Here is a 21,855-nt window from a genome sequence, read left to right as displayed (position 1 = left end):
TATATCTATCTCATATACAATGTTTAAGGAAGTGAGAGAATCGAACGACTAATAGTTGCCCTTGGTGGCCGGGAACGTGAAGCCCAAGTATGGGTAGTCATGTCGTTGTGCAGGGTGCCGATACCTAAGGGAAATGGCTGCGGGGGTGGCTGACCGTTGGTGACAGAGTCCTTTTCACCGTCGGGAGGATTACCACGGCGGTTCCCACGGTTGCGGCTCCGGCGGCCAGGGTCATCATGACATGCATCAAGTCCGCCAGGGACAGAGCGAGGACCATCGTTACCGCTCTTGCCCCTCTGCATGCGGCGGCTGATGGCCTTTGGGGACACACTGACGCCATGTTCGATGTCGGGCGCCTCGACGACCAATCCAGGCACAATGGGTCTAGAGTTATTGCCGTTGTCGCTAGCATCACGCGGACCAAAGCCTACACTCCATCTAGTCTGCATGCTTCTGCTCAGAAGGCTTCGGCTGAGACTCTTGATGTGGCCGGCGGAAAGAGATCGGTCGAGTTCGACCCGCTTGTCGTTTGAACCGTGGCGAGAGCCGTTGTTGCGGCTACCATCGCGGCTCAGCGGCAGATTACGCTGACGATGCTTGCTGCCTCGACGCTTGACTCTACTATCACGGCGGCTGGGCCATCCGAATCGAGCGCGGTTGTCGTACCGATGCTGGTCGAGGTTATCGTTGGGCTGAGCAGAGCCGCCATGTCCCTGTCCCGAGATGTAGTGATTCTGCACAGCGGTGATGGCTGGAGCAGGCGGGGTCGAAAGGCTGGAGGCCGCTGGGGCAGTAGATACCACGGGAGCAACACCGTTATGGCTGCCGCTGACGGACGTGAACACGACAGCAAACCTGTCGGTAGCAGTGCCTTGACTGGGGGTCATCCGAAACATCGCCATCTGCTGAGCGGTGTTGGGGTAGACACCGGCGACCTGGCGAGGCAGCTTGGGTATCCGAGGCTGGTCTGAAAACTGTATCCTAGTAGGCGGGCCCTGGGACTGAGCCGATGGCAGAAGAAACCGGGCTGGATTTGGCGCGGTGAGATTGCTGTTCGTAAAGGGAGGCATTGAGTATGGGAACTGTTGGGAGTTCATGGGAGGCGCAGTCGGCTGCGGCTGCTGCTGCTGCAGTTGCTGTTGCTGTTGCTCCTGAGGCATGATACTATGGGGTCTGGGGAGCAGGTTCGGCAGGTAGATTGGCACCTGCGTGATACTCTGTGCCTGGGCGGGGATCTGGGGTTGGCTATAGGTCTGGTTGCCATTCTGCTGTTGGCCGTTGTTGTGATCAGGACCGCCATGCTGAGATTGTTTGTGGATCTGGCTCTGGCCGCTGCATTGAGGCTCTCCCTGGTTCTGTCCTTGGAAATCTAAATCAGTTAGAGTGAGACGGGATATGAAGTTGGCGAGCAAAGAGATGGAAACCAACACTCGACTAAAGAAACAACATACTTGGAACGGGGACAGGCGTAGCCTCCAGCTTGCTCTGGAATGACTCTATCATTTCATCGGGGAACGTCGAGGCCTTGCGCCAAATTCCAATCAACTTATGCAACTTGTCCTACGGAAGGCAGAGCAGCATCAGTGAGTGTTTCACTGGGTTTAGTTGTACGTCAAGAACAGACAAGCGCCGACGTGTGGGAGTGTGCCACAATATCTTACTCCCATTGTTGCTTTCCAAGTATGAGAGAATGGTGAGAGGGGTGAAAGGCTGCCAGGTAGCATGCAATCGATCCAACGTCAATACTGCTGTAAACAGCGCGGGGTAGGAAATGGCGATGGGGGACACCCTCATATTGTAGAACTTGAAACACACCTTGTGGCCGTCGGGCAAAGCTCGAAGCAGGTCATCGATGAGGTTAGGCATCAGCACCGTCAGTCGATGCGCGCCAGCACCGCAAGTGCCATCTGCGGCATTCTCATCGTAGACTTGCTGACGGCTTCTAGCCTGCGCAAGCCACTTACGGATCACTGAGTCTATAACATATAGAACGCCGAGCTTGTAAGGAGGAGTTGCTATCGTGAAGTAGGTGAACAGCTTCTGGACGAGGGCCGACTCATACTGCAGAATGGGGAAAAAACACAGGTTAGTCAAATTTACCAGGCGATTCAAGATGGGACGGCGTGTCGAATATCGTATCGTACCTGAACGTTGTCAACACAAATGCTGGTCATGGCAGCAATGCGAGTGGCATTAATGCCAGGAGCCTTGTGGTCTGGGATGGCTTTGAGGGCGACTTCTAGGGCCAAGACAGGGGGAGCGGAAGCCATCCTGCCGGTTGAGGCGCAGGAATAGCGATGGCGATCGTGGTGTGGTTTTCTTCAGAGGTTGTCTCGTTGCGAAGGGAGGAGAAGGTAAGGCGGGGTGCAGGTGAGCAGCAGCCAGAACAGAAGCAGTACTTCGAGCGTTGCGAACTGCTGGGGGCGGGAGTGTGATTAACCGGTGGCATAGGAAGAAGGTACGTGAAGTCCAGAAGGTGGTAGGGGATAATATAGGGAAGTTGCCGCGCTCTTTCTCAAAGGGGAAAAAGGGCAGCTATGGGCCCGGTCGCTCCTCCCCTCGATGAACAGCTTTTGCGATGGAGGTTTTTCTTTCTTTGGTTCTACGGACTGCAGGCACAAATCCCAATTCTCGCAAAACGGCACCCTAGGGGTACGTATAGAGGTCTAGACTGGGTCTGTGGGCTTGAATGTCACCCTACTTGTTCTGACCGGGTGCGTGGCGCCTTTTAACGAGTCGTCCAGGGTCACAAATGCGATTGCAAATGGCAGGGCCTGTCGTTGGGATTACTCTTGTGGCCTCACCCGCGGTGGGACTTGTGCGTTCCTTCTAGGAGAAACGGGATCCTCTTCAACGCACGATGGCAGTCTCGCTGGGAGTCATTTATCCTACATTCGAGGCGGGTGGTGACGCATGCTCGTGCAGGACGTTTGTCAGACTGACAACCACTAGCTGTTCCAAAACACCTGCCCAGTTCGAATCTTCTGGGGTGGATTGGTACACGACTAACAGTGACTGCCCTTTAGGGTCTGGCCAGCCGTTCGTACCGGCTCTCTGACTGAGAAACAACATCAGTGGCTCTGCCACTCTAGCAGTATTCCACTTCTGCTTAGGGAAATAGTTGTGACACCGTTTCGATTGATAATGGACGCTGCACCCAACATCGTAACATCCAGTCCATTGGACCGCTCCACATCCATTGCCGTCTCGCCCCAGCTCATCCAGTCCTCTCAGGTTCACCGCCCCGCGGGTTTGAAGACAACCAAGTTCGACGATCTCCTCCTTTCCGACTAACCTGTAGGCCTCCATAGCCTCCATCGTCACACAGTTACGGCTTGTGTTCCTCTGTGTTCAGCCTGCCACAAAGCAGTTCCGTTGAACATACGCATATGTCCAGAAACACTAGCCTCTCTGGTCGTGGTCACTCCTCTTGTAGCCTGCCTGGACTGCTCGTCACTGTTTCTCGAGACATGCGTTCAAGGTTTTTCTTAGCTTGGGGTGCCTCTACGCCGAACAGGGACAAGCGTGTGCCCATTCGAAGAGCGACAGCGAGGTATTCGAGTACGTGATGATCTTTGCCGTGGCCCAGATAAGACAAACTTAACAGTTGCGCACTTGCAGCGTTAAGGATGCTGGTGTTATCCTTCTCAAGGAGCCAAAGCCTCTCCGTTTCTTTGCAGAATGGCTCGATATAATGGACTGTCTTTTCCTCGATGGCAGTATACATTTGCTATATCGTCAGTCACCGCTGTCAAATAACCATTTCTAGCATGCCCGAAGGAGCTAGGGTACTTCGAACTTACACAGCCCCAGTACATTAAGGCGTTAACGAGGAGTCGAGAACAATACTTTTGCCGTTGGCCGACAAGATCGGTAATGAAGAGATGTGGATCGAATATGCCTAGAAGCGGATGATCGGTCGTCAGATAGAGCGATATAACCCTCGCGGCGAAGTCGTCGGTGACCGGAACGTCGGTCCAAAAATCGATCTTGAGCTTTCTGAGGCGCTCGTCGCACAGGACGGGGATTGATTTCCTACTCCTCTCGGGAGTTTCACTAGGAGGAGCTTCCAAGTGAAATGTGTTGTCGTTGTCACAAGGAGGCGCGCTATTAGTCGGCTTCGTCGTAGTGCCATCCTCGAATGGATAGTTCAGATGTTGACCATAATTTTCGGCCGATCGCAGTCCGCTTCGGAGGTCAGCATGATCAAAGGGTGACAGACGGGAGCAGTAGCTTAGCACAGGCTACACATACTAATGCCCGAGAGATTTCGATCGACGGAGCCTGCTTGGTTCGAGAAGCATGCGACATTCTGACGCCCTTAGAGGGGCATGACGCGGAGCGGGATACGCGACAGGGTTTTTGACCATCAGTTCAAATTCTAAAGGTAACTGGGTCGGGAGAGTTGCACGGCCTATACCATGATCGAACGGCCACGTCATTCCATCCATGCCACCGTTGATGGTATTCAGAACGGAGTTTGAGTCGTCATTTGCTCGTAGCATCCGCAGCATCCCGAAGGCCTGAGGCTCTGACGCAGATCTCAAAAGCTCGAGTACTTCTTGAGAAACCTCAAGTGGTTGTTCAAGCCTCGGCGATTCCTTCTTCTCGACGTATATGCACTCGGTTGATCGTTTGCGGCAAGCTGCACAAGCCGGGCATGTTCCGTCACACTACATTGAGGGCAAATTCGGGACAATCAGCAAACACAGCAGCTTGGCGAGGAAAACAACACAATTCAAGGGGTATTGGCATTGTTCGGGATTGATGGACTCACGCGTGTTTTTCTGCGCCGACATGCATTGCAAGCAGTATCTGTGCTGACTCGTTTTCTTTTCGAGTGTTCTTCGCGGGAAGAGTCAACAGAAGACCGACCACCGCCGTTTCCTGCCGGTAGTAGCAGAGCCAACCTCTTCGACATCGTCGTGATATGCACCGTTTCTAAGTAATGAAGAGGAAAAAGGAGTGAAATCACCACCCACTGGCTAGAAATTTCAAGCTGGCGGATCAACTGACTTGGCGAGAGAGGAGTCTTCCATCGAGTGAGAATGACGTCAGGGGAAGCAGCCGCTCCACTCCGAGAACATGCCAAGATCTTTGAGCTAACCAAAAGGCAACAACAGCATTGAAGTTCGGAGAAAATGTAGGGTAATATTCTAACAAAATAACTATGTTAGAAATACTACTGTTATGGCCATGGCCAAATGCACCGAAATAGACCTTCAAGGGCACTTGACAATATTCCCGGTGGTACTGCTATACGGAAGGCCTCCCGCGCATGGTACATACCAGAGTCCACCCTTCGGGCCAGAATGCAAGGGGGCCGCACTCGATGAGAAGGCCAGGGTACCTCTCAGAAGCTCACACTAGAGCAGGAGTCTCACATTGCCAGCTGAGCACTCGTCTGAGGGGCCCTCGGCATCGCCCCGAACCATCAGCAGTTGAAGGATCTGGTCCAACGCGTGCTTGCAGCCGCTAGTGACTTCCAACTGCCTCGGAATAACTGGATTGACGGTTGCATCAAACGGAATCCTTCTCTAAAGTTTGGCGGGCCGTGGAGCCCGATTAATGGGTCTTCCCTGTTCGATTCGTGTGAGTTTGGCTTGTTGACGCTAGTCCCCACGCATAAGAAAATCACCGTCTCATTTTCTCCGTTAGCCTGCACGCATGTCATAGCGGGACACCGGCCAATCAGAAATCGTCACCCCGCGCTGACACAGAAGCTGGTGCACAAGTGGCCTGCAATCAACGCTTCTCGTGTCGTGCTTTCAGGGCCCTTCTTCACGGGTGGTGGTACTGGTACTCGACTAGCCATAGAAGCATTCACTCCGCGCGACGCGTCTAGGGGCTGTTTGCAAGTGACCGCGTCGTGCGCGTTGTGCTCTGGTGCGTCACGACATCCAACTGAGACACGCACGGATGCACGCAAGTTAGCTTGCTGGGCGCAACAGACTGTACTTAGTGGTCAACCGTGCTTTCAGCTACTTTGCCTGTGTTGACAAGCAGCGTGACTGCCCCATGCCCTGCCGAGCAGCCCATGGAAGTAGCCTCAAGATTCATTGGTAGTGACGCAGTTGCGGCCGGCTGTGGCTCCTTATTGGAATACATCTCTGTCATCATGCGAGTAAGTAGAAATGGGCAGAATCGCAATCGCACTTGCTGCTTTTCTATGATCAGTGATGATAGCTCTAGAGTATTGCACATCCAACAGTACCGACAAGACACAGGAGGGCGACGATCAAAAGTCGAGAAACCCAGCTCCTCCATGCCTTCACCCAGATCCAGGCAGCCTTTGGTTGTTTTGCCGCTTCTGAGCTAAGAAGAAGGCGCACGATATTCCCATGCCCATTCTGTCTCGCCATGGACACAGCGGTTTGCCCCTCTGCATCTATGAAGTCGGTCTTCGCTCCCGCAGAGAGAAGGACGGTAACAATGCGCTCGTTGCCGCAAGCAGAAGGCCAAAAGATTGGTGATCGTCCCGAAGACGACAAGGAATCGACATCGACCTCACTTTGTTGACATAAAAGTTCAACAACCTTCGCTCGCCCATTGCCTGCGGCAATCCAAAGGGGTGTTCGGCCGAAACTGTCTCTGGTGTTCAGTGGAACTGCTGTCTCCAGCAGCTTTTCGATTTCGTCCGCGTTGCCTGTCTCAGCCGCACGATAGAGGCGGCCGATGTCGTCCCACAAAGGCTCCACCTTCTCAAGCGGGATGTACTGGCAAAGATAGTGCAAAGATACTAACTGGCCGCAAGCGGAGGCTGTGAAGCACGCCTGGGATGTTATAGAGGCTCTAGTTTCAGCGCTCCGTTGTGTAAGAAGGTAACCAACAAGCTGCTTACAAGCCGCGGTTTGGGCTGCAGCCTTGACGACGACTTCTGTGATCTGGATCTCGTCTCCGCGCTTGTCGAGAAGCAGTGCCATGATCTGCTGGCCATGATTTAAATTTGCAGCTGCAGCCTTGACGACATCTTGTGTGATCTGGACCTCGTCTCCGCGCTTGTCGAGAAGCAGCTCCATGATTTCCTTGCCACTATTCTCGTTTCCAGCGGCAGCCTTGATGACGTCTTCTGTGATCTGGACCTCGTCTCCACGCTTGTCAAGAAGTAGCGCCATAGTCTCGTAGCTACCGTACTCAGCTGCAGTCTTGACGACGTCTTCTGTGATCTGGACCTCGTCTCCGCGCTTGTCGAGAAGCAGTGCTATGATCTGCCGACCACTCCTCCAGTTTGCAGCTGCGGCCTTGACGACGACTTCTGTGATCTGGATCTCGTCTCCGCGCTTGTCGAGAAGCAGGCCGACGACTGCATGGTTAAACGTTCTCACAATAGTTGAAATCATGCCTTCTGTGATCTGGATCTCGTCCCCACGCTTGTCGAGAAGCAGCGCCATGATCTGCTGACCACTCCTCCGGTTTTCAGCTGCGGCCTTGACGACGTTTTCTGTGATGCGGACCTCGTCCCCACGCTTGTCGAGAAGCAGCGCCATGATTTCCTTGCCACTTTCATCGTTTTCAGCTGCGGCTTCAACGACGTCTTCTGTGATCCGGATCTCGTCCCCACGCTTGTCGAGAAGCAGCGCCATGATTTCCTTGCCACTTTCCTTGTTCTCAGCTGCGGCTTCGACGACGTCTTCTGTGATCCGGATCTCGTCCCCACGCTTGTCGAGAAGCAGCGCCATGATCTTGTGGCCACTACCCCTGTTCTCGGCGACAGCTGTCAGGGTGATTTCGCCCGTCTCGAAAGGGATATTCCTGTCCAAATGCCAAGCCACAATTTTCCCTTCCCCATGCTTCGCGGCGACTTCCTGATGTGTGTTGCGAAACGCGCCAGGATCTCTTGTGCTCAGGTGTGTCCATTCATCTAGACTCAAGACACCTGCTAAGTCGAATGCACATACAACCAACAAAACTGAAGGTATTGTTCTGATGGAACTCTGGAGCTTAGTTCCGATCCCCAATGACTTACGCGCAGTCGAACGCTGGATTCTTTTTTGCCAGTCTCCAACCTGTGTTGTCCCTCGTTCTTTAGAAAGAAAGAAATGCAAAGTTCGTGTCAGTGTTTCTTGTTCACCATGTAACCCTTTCTGAGCGTGTTCTGCCCAGAATCTGTCGCAATACTCTAGGAGAGGGTTTGACACGGGGTATTTGTGCATCTCGTCGACAATGTAAAGGCATGATTCCGCCACCAGCGCGTTGACAGCCACTAGCTGATAGACCGTTTGAGACTCGAGGAATTCTCGGACCGACAAATGCGAGAACTGGAACGCATCCTGTGTAGAATCGTAGAGAACCAAATTGCAACACAATTCTAGTAGTTGAGTTTTTGAAATTCTGTAGGCTGCATCGTGCTTTGTTAGACACACAGCGGCTAGAAAGCAGTCTGACTTAAGCTGCTCCTGGCCACAGAGTAGCCAACTAAGAGCGCTACGTGTCAATAGTCGGTCAGTCTCTGCTTCAAAGCCTTCGATCCTGGATAATATTTCTCGATATAGATCTTCCAGAGTCTTTGGTAGTCGTCCCAGTCTTTCGACAATTGCTTCATCGGTCCGCTGGCGGCAAAGCTCCTGCAATTGGAGGCTGGCCCAACGAAACCTAACATTGTAAGACATCTGTGTTCACTAGAGGAAGTTACAGGACTTACATGCCATGTGCGTTGTCTGTGAGCTCGTTGACGATTTTGTCGCGTAGTTCTCTCTTTCTCGTGCTTGATCGTAGCAGCTCTCCCCTGCCAATGAGATGTGTCGTTTCCGTCCGCACGAAAAGATCGATGTCTTCCGAGTTGCGGTCGGAAGAAAGGTGTAAATTCGGATAAGTATCCAACCTGTAGACAATGTCTTGATCGTCTCGACTAGAGACGAATATCTTGAGTAGACAAGGAGATGTCATTAGAAGGTCCTCCAGCAATTCCAAGAGACGACCTCGACTTGCTTCGGCGCATTCGTCGAGGGCGTCAATCACAATGGTCATCGTCGCATACTTGTATTGATCAAGCAGTTTGATGATAAGGTCCTTGCTTTCTTCCAGGTGAAGCGGTCCAGACGCGAAGGCGTCCTCTTCTCGTTTTTGGTAAACCCTAACGGCGTCTTCGAGAAGCGGCCCTCGTGCCACGGGGGTTGAGAGCTGCCTTGCAAAGCTTGCCACTATCCTGGAAGGGTCGGAGCGTCCAGGCTCGGCTGGGTTGCGAGAACAATAGAAATAAACCGGGGCTGGAGTTTGGTTGTTCGAGAATGCATCCTGTGCGTCCTTGACAACGATTGAACTTTTTACCTGTCAGTTGGCTGTACCATGTTTGGTCAGGGCTTCAGGGCATACGTAAGCTTGCTCTTGCCGGAGCCTGGGATACCATGAAGCCACAGGATCGACGATGCGCTTTCGTTCTTCCACTGGAGAAAGGTCGGGTCTTGAAGGAGCCATTTACCTGTTCCTTCCATGACCTCACCGTATGTCTGTTGGTGGTGCTGTTGGTGTGGTTCGTCGGAGAGCCAACGGAGAATCTCTACTCTCCGTTTCACTTAAGGAAGTTAACAACCAAGAAACAAAACCTAGGAGCAGAACTAACAGTCAAGTTGATCCGTCAGGGCGCTGAGTGCCTCGTTCCAGCGTTTGACGGGGTCGTTGAACCCCTTCAGCATCTGCTTAAGCTCCCCATGCATCTCAAATTGAGCTTCGCTGCGTGAGCGCACTGATCTGTAATGAGGGGCGGGGACCAACCTTCCAAGCCGAAGACGGCAGAACACTGAGTTACGTCCTGTTGGGCTTCGGTGATGGCGGTAAACGCAGAATCCAAGTCGGCCGAGGCGAGAACCCCGTGCTTAATGACACGTGCTGGCTGGATCAGCTACCGATGGCGAAAAACGCGAGCCAACTCACCGGCGGTGTTTTTGCGGTAGTACGACCTCGCCTTGGCGAGATAAGTCAAGATGGTGGCATATAGCTTGACCAGGGCGCGACGCAGTTCCTCCGCGGCGGCAGTTGAAACACTCTTCAGCAGACTCTCAATGAGGGCGTTGCGGCAGATGAGCTCGGCAATGTCGACGGTTCTCTCGAGTATGCTGCTGTAGGTATCCAGATCCCCCACCGCGACCTGCTTGGATGTCAACAAGAGTCACCGGCGACCTTCAACCAGTACCGACATTCAGTAGGAAGCGGACGCCCGCCCACGGCAGAGCAGCGTGACCCGGGTCGTATTGCACGGCGATATCGCCCACCTCCTTGAAGTGATGGACCCATTTGGCCACCTTGGTCAAGAGGTCGCGCACAATGACCTTCTTGCCATTGCGCGTGAAGGACCATGACTTCGCGTCCAAGCCATCCCTCGCTTCCTTAGTTGCGGCCAGAAGCTCGTCGATCGGAGTCTGCTTCGACCCTCCGGTGAAATCAATCTCGGACGTCAAATCGTCCCCAAGCGTGCTGATAGCGGCGGCCCAGAAGTCGTCGCTGCGTGGTGGACCCCTCAGTACGAGAGGCGGTCATGGTGTTCCAGTCAAGTTCACTTACCCACTCGGTCTGAGAGCCTGGGCAACAGCCATTGTGAGGGCACTCGCACGCTGAGGTGGCCTTTTCTGCCGCACACCAAAGGAGCCGGACGTCGAGCGTTCTCGCAGAGCAGCGATAGATGTTGACAGAGGGTGGACGTGATGGGCGCAAGCGGGGTAAGTCGGATGGAGTGCCTAGGCGGGTGAGGGATGGTTTCTGTGCAACGCGAGTGCGCCTCACTGCACATCAGGCGCACCACCCTTGGGTCAGGCTCTGTGACTGCTTCACACGGCGTCGCTTCCGCACCCCACTACCATGTGGACGAGAAGCCGAGGCGACGTTTTGTTTGCACCAGTGATGGCAAGGCATTTGAGTGGCCAAGAGCGGTATGCCGAGGTGAGGTGGCACACTATGAAGCAGGATATATGCAAAGTAAGCACTACCTTTTTTTCTCTCCCCAGAAAAGCTGGGTCCGGGACCAACCACCTTTGGCGAGCGCTGACAGGTGTGTGGCTTGGAAGCACACTGTGCAGTCCAGTCGTCTGATCTGAACTCACCTTCCAGTGCGTCTCCTTAAGCCCTCTAAGCAAACCATCTTCTACGTCGTATCTCTCAGTGGACCATTATTGCCAGGTGCATCAAGTCCTCATTGCCTTCGCAGAAGGCATCAGCCACCATCACAGCCCAAGGCCTCTGGAGCCGAGGTCCTGAGTGCCTGTGCCCGAAAAGTAGGGCCGGCAGGCTGCCCGTTGGTGGTTGGCGCCGCGTCCAGGGTCGAAGCGGAAACCTTCCGGATCAAACCATGTCAGCAGCTCTTCAGTGTACGCGGCAGCGTCCTGTTTCTTGTCTTTAAACACTTAAACACTGTCGCTCGAGGCAATACGTCCGTAGCGGATTTTGAAGCCTATCCGGAGTCACCACCCGCCTCCTGGGGTTGGAAGGGACATGTCAGTGTTCATGCTTGGGAGCTTAAAGACGGGCTGTTGATGAACAGTCTATTGGCCGCTGTGGGGACCGCACCTGGCGATAAAGAGGTCTGTGGGTGAGCACACAGAGACCACGTACTCAGGTCCAATCGATGCCTGCTTTCGACGACTTTCTGCGTACGGTACTCTCTCTTCAGTACCGACAGAGTCTTGTCATCAGGCTTGGAGATGCATTTGCATCATGACAACGCCTGGACTACAAAACAGGCTAGTATCGGTTGCAGCTCGTTCAGTCCGGCGCAACCCATCGTTCCAATTTCCAATGTCGCGATGGCATTACATCCAAACCAAGTGAGCTCTGTCCCGCTTTCATATGGGAATCCGCGCACACTGACCAAGCGTCTTCCTCTTCTGAATGAGTTGAGACCTGCTACTTGGTTAAATAGTCTGAAGGGCTGTACCTCTACCCAAGAGACTGCGTTTGTGATGGGTTCCAGCCCAAGGCGGGATTGCCGGGCCCGGGTGGGCTTCTGTCTTGTCTGGGCAAAGACCTCATCTCCAATCAAGATGGCTGGGTCCAGGGCGTCCCCATCAACGCTCCACAGTTTGGCTGGGCAGCGCGGGACGACGTAGGTAAACCACTTTACAGGGGTCTCTATCTTGTAAGCCCCTGAGCAGTCCGCTAGTTTTCGCTTGTCTGTCAGGAGGCCTTGCTAGACTTGCTTGTTTGATGGCCTTAGTGAGTATCCCGTCGCAATGTAGTAGATGTGAGGGATATCTGCTATTCAGAGGTCAAAGGCCGCCAGACTGTCTGGCGTAGGGCAAAAGGCGCGTTCTTCCAGGCGACCGACAGGCCCTCCTCAGGGCGGAGGTCCTCTTTTGGCTGGGGTTGGGCCTGGGCTTTCGTCTGGGGTATGATCTGCGGGCGGGACGGAGCCCGATGGGGGTCCGGGGTTGTGGTTGGTGCTGAGGCCGTGACGGTGGCCCAGCTCCAGGTCAGTGTCGGATCGTATTCTTCGATATTACTTGCCATGAGTTCGGGGTTCCAAGCTGTATACACTGAAGCTCCTTGAGCAAGACTAAGTAAGGTTAGTGGGATAAGAAGAGAGAAACCAGTGTATAGAAATGGTGTCCAAGAACGACGGTGTTGCTCGGAAGACAACGCCGAATCAGCAGAGGTGTCTGTGCAACCGGGGATCAGCGCCGTGCAACCACGTGCGCCGCTCTTGCCGCGGCGCCTCGCCCATGTGTGCATACTGACATGTAGGGCGGACAACAGGGTGGGCATCACGGTAAAGTGTTACGAGGGTCAGTACTCTGTCGCCGTGTGCTGTGACGGCAGCAAGGAAGAGCGCCGAAGATGTGGCTGAGCACGATAGCAAACCGCGGAGTGGGATATCGTTGCATTCGTGGCGCAGTTGCGCAAAATAGCTTTGCTCTTTGTGGGTGGTTGGCGAGCACGAGCTGATGCCCCATGGGTTTTGTGTGGTTCGCCAAAACATGCCATATGCACGCGGACACCGACGATCTCCCACAGCCAAGCAAAGGCCGTTGAGTGTGGCCGATAAGCTCGATCTGTCTGGAGGCACTCATCTATTCCAACCATATCCAATGGCTCATCCGCAGGAAGCAGATTGATCCTGGCTCGCACCGAGACTAGCCTCATTGAGGTGAGACATTCACTGGTCGCCTCACAGTCTAGAAGCCTTGCAGTAGCGGACGGGGCTCAGAGGGCATGACATTCCGGTCTTCTCAAAAGCAAGGGGAGCCTGCTAGTACGAATGACCTGCGAACTGTACCAGTACATGCTTCCTTAGGGGGCCTACGTATCTCGTCTCGACGTAGGAGTGAAGAAGGAGCAGCAGGCAGACCACGTACTGACATGAGCAGCTGCAGGCTATGGACTTTACTGGCCGGGTGACGGCCGTTTTCATTTGCAAGCCTTCTCTCAGGGGACCTACGAGTGAGTGGCGGCTCTTGACACGATTGTGCCAATGCGTAAGCCCGGCAGCGTTATCCGTAGGTGTGATAAGCGAATGTGATTCGAGGCTGACGAGCTCCAGCTATTAGCTGAACGTCGCATGGGCGCCAGTCAATGTAACGCCAACTGAGACGAATACGAGCACACAGAACGCCGCTCAAATGTGCCAAGCAAGCCAAGATGGGCTTGCAGCGCAGTTGGGCAACCACGTGTTCATTGGAATGAACGAATGCAGTGCTCACAACCACCAGTGAAGATGGTTGACTCCAGTCTTGTTGTCTCAGTTGTGGGACAAACCCCGACTGTTCGAGCCAGGCCCGTGTTCGATCTGACCCAGCGAAACCCCAAGATTCGGCGAATCCTCTTGAGGGTGAGGATCCCTGAGAGCCCAATGTGACAGAACCAGTGCGATAGAACCAGTGTGACGGAACCAGTGTGGCAGAACCAGCCAGTCAGTCCTTTTTGCCCGTCTGACGGCAGCCTATTTGAGCTGAACATGTTCCAGGGTTTAATGATTTGTGTCGACGGGCTTCGAAAGCGGCGTCCTTCCCGCGTCCCAGAATGTGTTCCAGCAATTGGACACAAGTCACCTGCGTCGGTGGCTGTGCGGTAGTTAACGGGACCGGGAAGAAAGAATAGCCATCCACAAAACATAGCCCTCGGCGAGCCGTAGCAAGGCTGTGATGAACTGGTTGCCACGCACGAAGGGCGTCAGCGCTAGCAAAACGAGGACGGCGGAGGCCCCGTCTGCCCTTCCAGTTGCATAGCCTGGGGCGTCGTCGTAGCATCGTAGCCTGTCAGATTTTGTTCTTCAATCTTGTCTTGCCGCGTCCATCAGTCGCACGTCTGTTACTGTAAAATGTGCATCTCGGTGGGCCTGTTTCCAAGGATTTGTATGAGCAATATCAAGACAGTCCGGCCGCAGTTGTTCCCTCGGACCCTTGGCCTTATGAAAGCTGGCGATTAACAGCAACAGAGAATGCCTGGACTACAGTTGACACCGCAGTCGGCTGCAGAAGGTCTTTATTCCTCAGACTGTCCCTCGGACTGCATCCCAGGTCCAGGAGGGCATGAATGAGGCCAGACTATTGATTGTCGATGGCCATGGAAATCACACAACGACAGAGTTTATGTGGCTCTGCTATAAACAACATCCATCTGTTATCATTATCGCCACACACCTCCAATGTCCTCCAGCCACTTGACCTGTCAGTCTTCAGCCCTCTTAAGGTGGTCTGGATGCCTCAGTCAATGGAATGACTCTACTATTGTAGGCAGGTAAGAGGAACTCATTGGGCTTTCATTCTAAGGCTGCCCTGGCAGGCGTAACGATCCAGAACATAAGAAATGGCTGGAAATACACTGAATTGTGGCCTGTCTCTATGGCCAAGCCCCTTATGAACTCTCTGCTGTTTCCATCAACACCAAAGCCAACAGATCAGGACAGCAAAGGGCAGGCTGGAAGCAAGGAAGCTGAAGGCTGGGCATCTGCGTCATCTATAGGGGCTCTTTACTACATTTGCCTATTTTGTCAGCTGAGAACTTGTTCGAGCCTTCTAGAGACTACGCTGGTGCGATGTCGGCGCAAAAGTGGTCCCACAACTGCTAGCAGTGCAATCGTAGCTTTCTGTGCCCATTAGTCAGTTATAAATTGGAAGTTTCTCCCCCACCCTTCCTGTGTCACGCATTAGCCATACGATATATAGACAACGCTGAGAGTACCATTAATGGCTTGGCAAAGGACGGATAGCTTTGTAAATTACAGCTGTTGACTTTCTAACGCAAACTGCACCAGCAATACGCGGCCTGATTGACAACCAAGAGCTATTCTCGATCCTTTCACCGCGTCACACTCCGCTCGGTACTCCGGAGGTACCCAAAGGATATTATGAGAGTTATTTGTAATCCATACGCCGTGCTGTGAGAGCACATGATGCCGATCATCAGGACCTTGGCTTGGTTTCTGGATCGTCACCTCGAACACGTTTTCCAAGCTGCTGTGGCCCTCCAGCGTCTGCTGGCACTGGCCTGTGGCCGCGTCCCAGAGCTTGACGGTCTTGTCGTCAGAGGCCGATGCAAGCTGCCGCCCATCCAGCGAGAAGGCCACCGACCTGACCCAGTCGCCGTGGCCCTCCAGCGTCCGCTGGCACTGGCCCGTGGCCGCGTCCCAGAGCTTGACGGTCTTGTCGTCAGAGGCCGATGCAAGCTGGCGCCCATCCAGCGAGAAGGCCACCGACCTGACCCAGTCGCCGTGGCCCTCCAGCGTCCGCTGGCACTGGCCCGTGGCCGCGTCCCAGAGCTTGACGGTCTTGTCGCCGGAGCCCGATGCAAGCTGGCGCCCATCCGGCGAGAAGGCCACCGAGCTGACCCAGCCGCTATGGCCCTCCAGCGTCTGCTGGCACTGGCCTGTGGCCGCGTCCCAGAGCTTGACGGTCTTGTCGTCAGAGGCCGATGCAAGCTGCCGCCCATCCGGCGAGAAGGCCACCGAGCTGACCGAGCCGCTGTGGCCCTCCAGCGTCCGCTGGCACTGGCCTGTGGCCGCGTCCCAGAGCTTGACGGTCTTGTCGTAGGAGGCCGAGGCCAGCTGGCGCCCATCCGGCGAGAAGGCCACCAAGGTGACCCAGTTGCTGTGGCCCTCCAGCGTCTGCTGGCACTGGCCCGTGGCCGCGTCCCAGAGCTTGACGGTCTTGTCGTCAGAGGCCGATGCAAGCTGCCGCCCATCCAGCGAGAAGGCCACCGACATGACCGAGCCGCTATGGCCCTCCAGCGTCTGCTGGCACTGGCCTGTGGCCGCGTCCCAGAGCTTGACGGTCTTGTCGCCGGAGCCCGATGCAAGCTGGCGCCCATCCGGCGAGAAGGCCACCGAGCTGACCCAGCCGCTATGGCCCTCCAGCGTCTGCTGGCACTGGCCTGTGGCCGCGTCCCAGAGCTTGACGGTCTTGTCGTCAGAGGCCGATGCAAGCTGCCGCCCATCCGGCGAGAAGGCCACCGAGCTGACCGAGCCGCTGTGGCCCTCCAGCGTCCGCTGGCACTGGCCTGTGGCCGCGTCCCAGAGCTTGACGGTCTTGTCGTCAGAGGCCGATGCAAGCTGCCGCCCATCCGGCGAGAAGGCCACCGACCTGACCCAGTTGCTGTGGCCCTCCAGCGTCTGCTGGCACTGGCCCGTGGCCGCGTCCCAGAGCTTGACGGTCTTGTCGTCAGAGGCCGATGCAAGCTGCCGCCCATCCAGCGAGAAGGCCACCGACCTGACCCAGCCGCTGTGGCCCTCCAGCGTCCGCTGGCACTGGCCTGTGGCCGCGTCCCAGAGCTTGACGGTCTTGTCGTAGGAGGCCGAGGCCAGCTGGCGCCCATCCGGCGAGAAGGCCACCGAGCTGACCGTGCCGCTGTGGCCCTCCAGCGTCTGCTGGCACTGGCCCGTGGCCGCGTCCCAGAGCTTGACGGTGCTGTCGCGGGACGCCGAGGCCAGCTGGCGCCCATCCGGCGAGAAGGCCACCGACCTGACCCAGTCGCTGTGGCCCTCCAGCGTCTGCAGACATGCGTTCCAGTCTGTGTCTATCTCTGAAAGTACAGCAATCCAGGCTGGTGCTTCTGCTTGGAAAAGTCGTCTCACTACGCTGCGGGTAGGGCTAAACAGAAGAGCAGCTGTGTAAAGTTGCAGCGGAAAGCTTTCGACACACTGTTTGTAAGACAAGACAAACCGAAGGGCATCTCGGACGATTTCTGTAAGTTGTGGTCCTCCTGTGCCTGCCTGTAGAAATGTCAGATGGTTTCCTAATACAAAGAAGGTTTGCTAGACTTACAACTAACGTTTCCAGTTTTTGCATTGCTACCACTGCTTGTGGCATGCCTTGTAAAAGACTCTGAGCCTCTAGCCAGTGGAGATAGTGCCTTTTGAGGAAAGAGTGGACCCTGGCGTTGTCTTGCACATCACCGTGCGCTGGGCTTTCTACCGGATTTGAGTGCTCAAGGTGGTCAACCCAGTGTGTACAGGAGTACTTCAGAGGGGATAAAGGATTAGGGTCAGGTGGTAATGCATCCTCTAGAGGGACTCCAGGGGAGCACAGCTCATAGATGTCGCGTCTGAGCGTGCTGGATAACACGTCTAGAGACCTTGAGAAGATGACATGGTGCTGGTGCGCGATGCCAGAAGGCAAGATCTGGTCGAACGCCGTGTATTCCTTGTTCAGCAGGAAATCCTTGGCTGACTGGTGCACAAAGTAGACTGTGTCCTCGCGAATGGTGAGAAAGGAGCCGCAGAGGCTGATAATCTCCTGAAGGGACTCGTGATCGTCCGCCAGATCACGACACTCTTCGATAAGTGTGGTGCACTCGGCGAGCGAAGGTGGGCGATAGGTCGTCGCCACGAGAGCAAGGATCTGCCTACAAAATTCGGCGTCCTCTTCTCCACGAATTCGTTGCATCATCCGCTCATAAAAAGCATCAAGTCCAGGTGGGAAGGACTTTATCTTCTGCACGGCCTTCCAGCGCTGTGTCTTCTCGAGTTCTTGGCAAACTAATGCGACCCAGAGAAATGTGCCGTCCGCATTAGATGCCAGATACTGACGTACTTCGCTGGCGGTGTCGTCTCGGTAGCCCTTCAGTTGGCCAAGTTGTAATATCTTGAATGTGATATAGCTGTCCACAGCTGTTGAGACCGACTTCGCATTGACCTCTAGTGATAGCCTCTGCGCTACAGTGCGTAGCCGTTCTTCGATTTGCAACCAGTTGCGGCTTGAGACGAGCCATTTCGCACTGGTCGATTGCGATGTTTCTGCAATCAGGACGAGTAGCTTTTCAAGGTCCGTTGAGCACTCGTCTAACGCATCGACAAGGAGCCAGACGCCTTGCAGCTTCGAGTCGTGGAGCATGTTCGTGAAGATCTCCGACATCGCCTGCCATGCATTTACGTCCTCGAAAAGCGCCTTCCCGGCTACATCGTACTTCTTCTTCATATGCGAAACAAGAGACGGGTCTTGGTCGAGAAGCATGAAGATTAAGCCGCGCAGTACAGCCGTCGCAGTGTTAAGTCGCTCGTCGGTGGCTTGGCAGAAGAAGTAGGACAAGAGCCTCCCCTGAGCGCGTGTTGCCTCCAGCTCGTCAATGATGCCGCAGAGGAGCATGGTCTTTCCCTTGCCCGGGTCGCCCTTGACCCAAAGCAGTCGCTGGTGCTGGTCGTCGCGCCATTGGCAGAAGTCGGGGTTGTCGAGCACCCAGACGTAGGAGTCCTTGAGCAAGCCGCCCTTGGTGTCCTGGATGCGCTTCTTGTCGTGGCGCGGGTTGGTAACACGTAGGTCGGCCAGGACGGGGTTTTCGGTCGATTGGAGATAGGTCCTGTTTCCGACATGGACTTCCGCGTTGCCGCTGGCGTTTATGGTTTGGGCTGCATTTGACATTACAAGTGCAGCGCATGGACTCTGGTGCTGTTAGTTTACTTATCGATCTAGTGTTAGTATCTCCTAGTAGCTGACACGAACCTTGGTTACTACTCGTAGCGACGGACGACCAGAGAAAGTTCATCGGAGATGAAACTAGAGACGGTGAAACTGCTGTGGGAGAGTGCTACTACCTGACGCTGCCCGGGAGGAGGAAGACGGATCGAAGAAGGCGGGGAGACCCCTCGAACGCGGCCTGATGGGTCAGCTGCAGACTGACGTGCCGTGTTAAGACATAACATACAGGCATGTACAGCGGCAAACGCGCCAATAGGACCGAGATATACTATTTTTGGACTTCCGCTGGAAACCGCCTGTTTGGAGGCAGTTGTGACAAGGGCTGATCGGTCATGGATATTGAGTCGACGAGATCCTCAATAATATTCGAGCACAGCTGACCCCGTCCTACGGTTGCGTAATTGCTCACATTCTAGTTGAACCTTCGCGGCAAAATCGTCTCAATTGAACGTCCCTTAGGTCTGGGCAAGGTGATTTGCTAGAACCGCACACCGAACCGACCTCCAATCTGTACTTTGGATGTGTCTTTCGCGTCCACTACTTCTGCTGAATTTGAGGTCCGCTCCGCAATGGCAACACCACGAAACATCTCCTCGCTGTATTGGTTACCAACCTGGACGTCCGCATTGCCGGCTCCCCTGACTTCCTTGGCGAAATTTCGACTGGAGATCGTCTGTACCTTCTGCGCAGTAGCATCGAACAATGCCTTGTCGGTATCCTGAGCCGCTTCCTTCAACACTGCCAAAGTTGGCTCGTCCTCGACATCTTCAATTTCGATCCCTGCCAGCCGGCGGCAGGTGGCTTCCACAGGAAACAGCTTCTCCAAATCATCGACAAAGCCTGTAATTCGGTCGATGGTCCTTTCGAATTCTCGTCCGTCATACAGCGCCCAAGCCGTCTTCTTGGCCAGGCCTATGTCGTTCTGCCTCCGATGCGCAACACCCTTTAGCCGATCGTGGAGCCTGCCGAAGACCAGCGTCAGGTCCTTCTCCGTATAGAGGTCCAGCTCCTCTGGCTTTGCGGTCTTCTCGTATCGACGGGACGTTTTGTTTGCTGCCTGGAAGAGGTCCATGATCTCTTCTAGGATCGACTGTGCGAGCTGGACTGGCTGCTCGACGGGCGTATTCGTGCTAAAAGTGGCATCCTTGCTGACATCGACCGCTTCGCCCCATCTGCTGAGGCGCGTCCGGGCCACGTCCAGCTTGAGTTGGCATCTCTGGTAGTCACGCCCGAAACGGCGGCCCAGCTGGATGTATTCGAAACAATCCACGCAGTTGTTGAAAAGAGCAGCAACGCTCAAGGCACCAGTGACAACACCGAAAACTTCAGCCATGATAAACGTCGATTGTGCAACAGCACCCGGAGTTCCACATGCTTCGGCCAGTAGTAGGGAGAACCTGTGCGCTCTTTAAAGGCCTCAAAACCGTGCCGGCAGACGTAGAAACTGCGCACAGCCCTGCCAGCCCGCATAATCGGGCGACGGCTGCGCCCGGAGGGCTTACAACCAACTGGGTCGCAGTCAAGCTGGCGTTCTTGAGCGCTCCAGCCCGCTTGGTGTCCTCTAAGGGAATTCCAGACGACATCTCGCGCTACAAAGATTGGGGCTGCAGTCATGCAGGTCATCAGCGCATGTGCCTTGGTTAGTGCAACGGCGCCGTTCATTACAGGTATCTAGCAACACTGACACTCCACACATGTACCACGTCACGTAAGGCTTGGTAAGCTACTTGCATGCACCCAGGCGTGTCCAGAATAAGAGACGTGTCAAAGGCCGAGCAAGCAATTCCATCTGGGATTGATGCCTGTGCTATCCACTACGCCAGTCGTAATCACCCTTATGGGGATTCAGCCCCGATTGAGAGGTGCTTCCGAACAAGCGTGTAGTACATCAAGCAATACATCAGCAAGCTCAGTTAGCTTGCCACTCACGCTGGCTGCAGCGCTCTTGCGGTTATCGCCAGCCTCTTTGGTGTTCGGACTGTACATCTTGCGTTGGTTAACTATGGGCGATCGTAGCTTCAGTTTGGGTTAAGGCGGGTAAATAAGCAGCGGACAGGAACAATTAAGGTTGGCTCCGCTGGGCTTGAGATTCTAGCAGAGCCCTCATAGGGGTGCTGGGTCAGTCTGACGGTACGCCGTTAATCACCGCTGACTGTGTGCAATCGGGTCCGACCCCTCAGTATTTCTGATTTGACCGATCATGTGTTGATGCCTAATGTACATTTTTCAAGACCAAATACGCGGAGAGTACTGATCGTTAATCGATTCTGCCTTGTGCGAGCTGAGAATCCATGAAGCCACCAGAATCTGCCTGGGCGTCAACACTGAGGCTTGTCACGAAGGCTGGTGACACAGCATCAATAGTCCTGCCACCTCCACCCCTTGTGGATACTTTGGATAAGCTGCTCCCTGCAGAGCAGGGGCCTGCCACAGGCTAGTCGATTTGGCTATCGAGGAAGAGCGTGTCGATTCTACGAGACGCAGCCCAGGTAGCCGATGGTCTTTTCTTGGACGCACTTGAACGGAAAAGTGTTATCACAGGGCGGAACTATGCAGCGGCCATGAGTGCAGAGGAGCAAGCAAAGATCCATTTGGGGAACGAATAGAGCGAAACTGCGTGAAAAGCACAGGCACTGCGGACCACACCGAGAGTAGGGCTGACTCTGGCGGCAAAAGGCACGTACGCAGTCCGCATTGGGAATCAGTACGGCGGGCGGGGTATTTTCGACTGATGCATCTTTTCACGTTGCACTAGCCAGGTGGCATTTCGACGTCAGTGAGATGGCTGTCCTCGTCTATTTTGAATGATGCCATCTCAAGTTTGCCTGCCCTCCTGTGATAGGTATGTGATGGAGACGTGTGTAGGCAAAGTCCCGCCGTCCCATGCGATAACTAGCCGCTGTACCATTGCTTTACCGAACTGCTAGATTGAGAATCTGGGTATCTGTGACCTGTGGGTACTTGTTGGCTCAGAGAAGAAGCAACCTGGAGGCTGTGTGCCTCTCCTTCGCCTTCCAATTAC

General features: G+C 54.7%; 5 protein-coding genes across 5 annotated transcripts; all 5 read right to left on the bottom strand.

Moving 5' to 3' along the window:
- Positions 1-23: 23 nt before the first annotated feature.
- CDEST_02096 (Putative CID domain-containing protein) lies at positions 24-2,270 on the bottom strand (the record flags this gene model as incomplete). Its single annotated transcript, XM_062918255.1, has 4 exons — positions 24-1,360; positions 1,452-1,560; positions 1,816-2,061; positions 2,145-2,270. The coding sequence occupies 4 exons, from the start codon at positions 2,268-2,270 to the stop codon at positions 24-26; spliced, it is 1,818 nt and encodes a 605-aa protein (XP_062774306.1).
- Positions 2,271-3,017: 747 nt separating this feature from the next.
- On the bottom strand, positions 3,018-5,031 carry CDEST_02095 (Putative zn(2)Cys(6) fungal-type DNA-binding domain-containing protein). The gene is made up of 4 exons (XM_062918254.1): positions 4,778-5,031; positions 4,255-4,673; positions 3,804-4,233; positions 3,018-3,730 (listed from the first exon to the last, which is right to left on the bottom strand). Exons 1-4 carry the CDS (start codon positions 4,919-4,921, stop codon positions 3,422-3,424), a joined length of 1,302 nt encoding a protein of 433 aa, XP_062774305.1. The 5' UTR covers positions 4,922-5,031; the 3' UTR covers positions 3,018-3,421.
- A 1,157-nt stretch (positions 5,032-6,188) lies between these two features.
- CDEST_02094 (Putative NACHT nucleoside triphosphatase, P-loop containing nucleoside triphosphate hydrolase) lies at positions 6,189-10,893 on the bottom strand (the record flags this gene model as incomplete). Its single annotated transcript, XM_062918253.1, has 8 exons — positions 10,498-10,893; positions 10,134-10,437; positions 9,871-10,084; positions 9,712-9,825; positions 9,560-9,664; positions 9,313-9,511; positions 8,642-9,259; positions 6,189-8,592 (listed from the first exon to the last, which is right to left on the bottom strand). Exons 1-8 carry the CDS (start codon positions 10,527-10,529, stop codon positions 6,189-6,191), a joined length of 3,990 nt encoding a protein of 1,329 aa, XP_062774304.1. The 5' UTR covers positions 10,530-10,893.
- Positions 10,894-15,121: 4,228 nt separating this feature from the next.
- CDEST_02093 (Putative NACHT nucleoside triphosphatase, WD40/YVTN repeat-like-containing domain superfamily) lies at positions 15,122-19,030 on the bottom strand. Its single transcript, XM_062918252.1, has 2 exons — positions 17,184-19,030; positions 15,122-17,131 (listed from the first exon to the last, which is right to left on the bottom strand). The coding sequence occupies exons 1-2, from the start codon at positions 18,774-18,776 to the stop codon at positions 15,143-15,145; spliced, it is 3,582 nt and encodes a 1,193-aa protein (XP_062774303.1). The 5' UTR covers positions 18,777-19,030; the 3' UTR covers positions 15,122-15,142.
- A 231-nt stretch (positions 19,031-19,261) lies between these two features.
- Positions 19,262-20,203, bottom strand: CDEST_02092 (Putative het-s prion-forming domain, prion-inhibition and propagation, HeLo). Its single transcript, XM_062918251.1, has one exon. It carries the CDS (start codon positions 20,164-20,166, stop codon positions 19,312-19,314), a length of 855 nt encoding a protein of 284 aa, XP_062774302.1. The 5' UTR covers positions 20,167-20,203; the 3' UTR covers positions 19,262-19,311.
- Between the last annotated feature and the right edge of the window lie 1,652 nt (positions 20,204-21,855).

The sequence above is a fragment of the Colletotrichum destructivum genome, chromosome 1, assembly GCF_034447905.1.
Source record: "Colletotrichum destructivum chromosome 1, complete sequence".
Classification (NCBI taxonomy): Eukaryota; Fungi; Ascomycota; class Sordariomycetes; order Glomerellales; family Glomerellaceae; genus Colletotrichum; species Colletotrichum destructivum.
The sequence above is the reverse complement of the archived record's forward strand: the minus strand, read 5'-3'. Positions and strand labels throughout refer to the sequence as shown.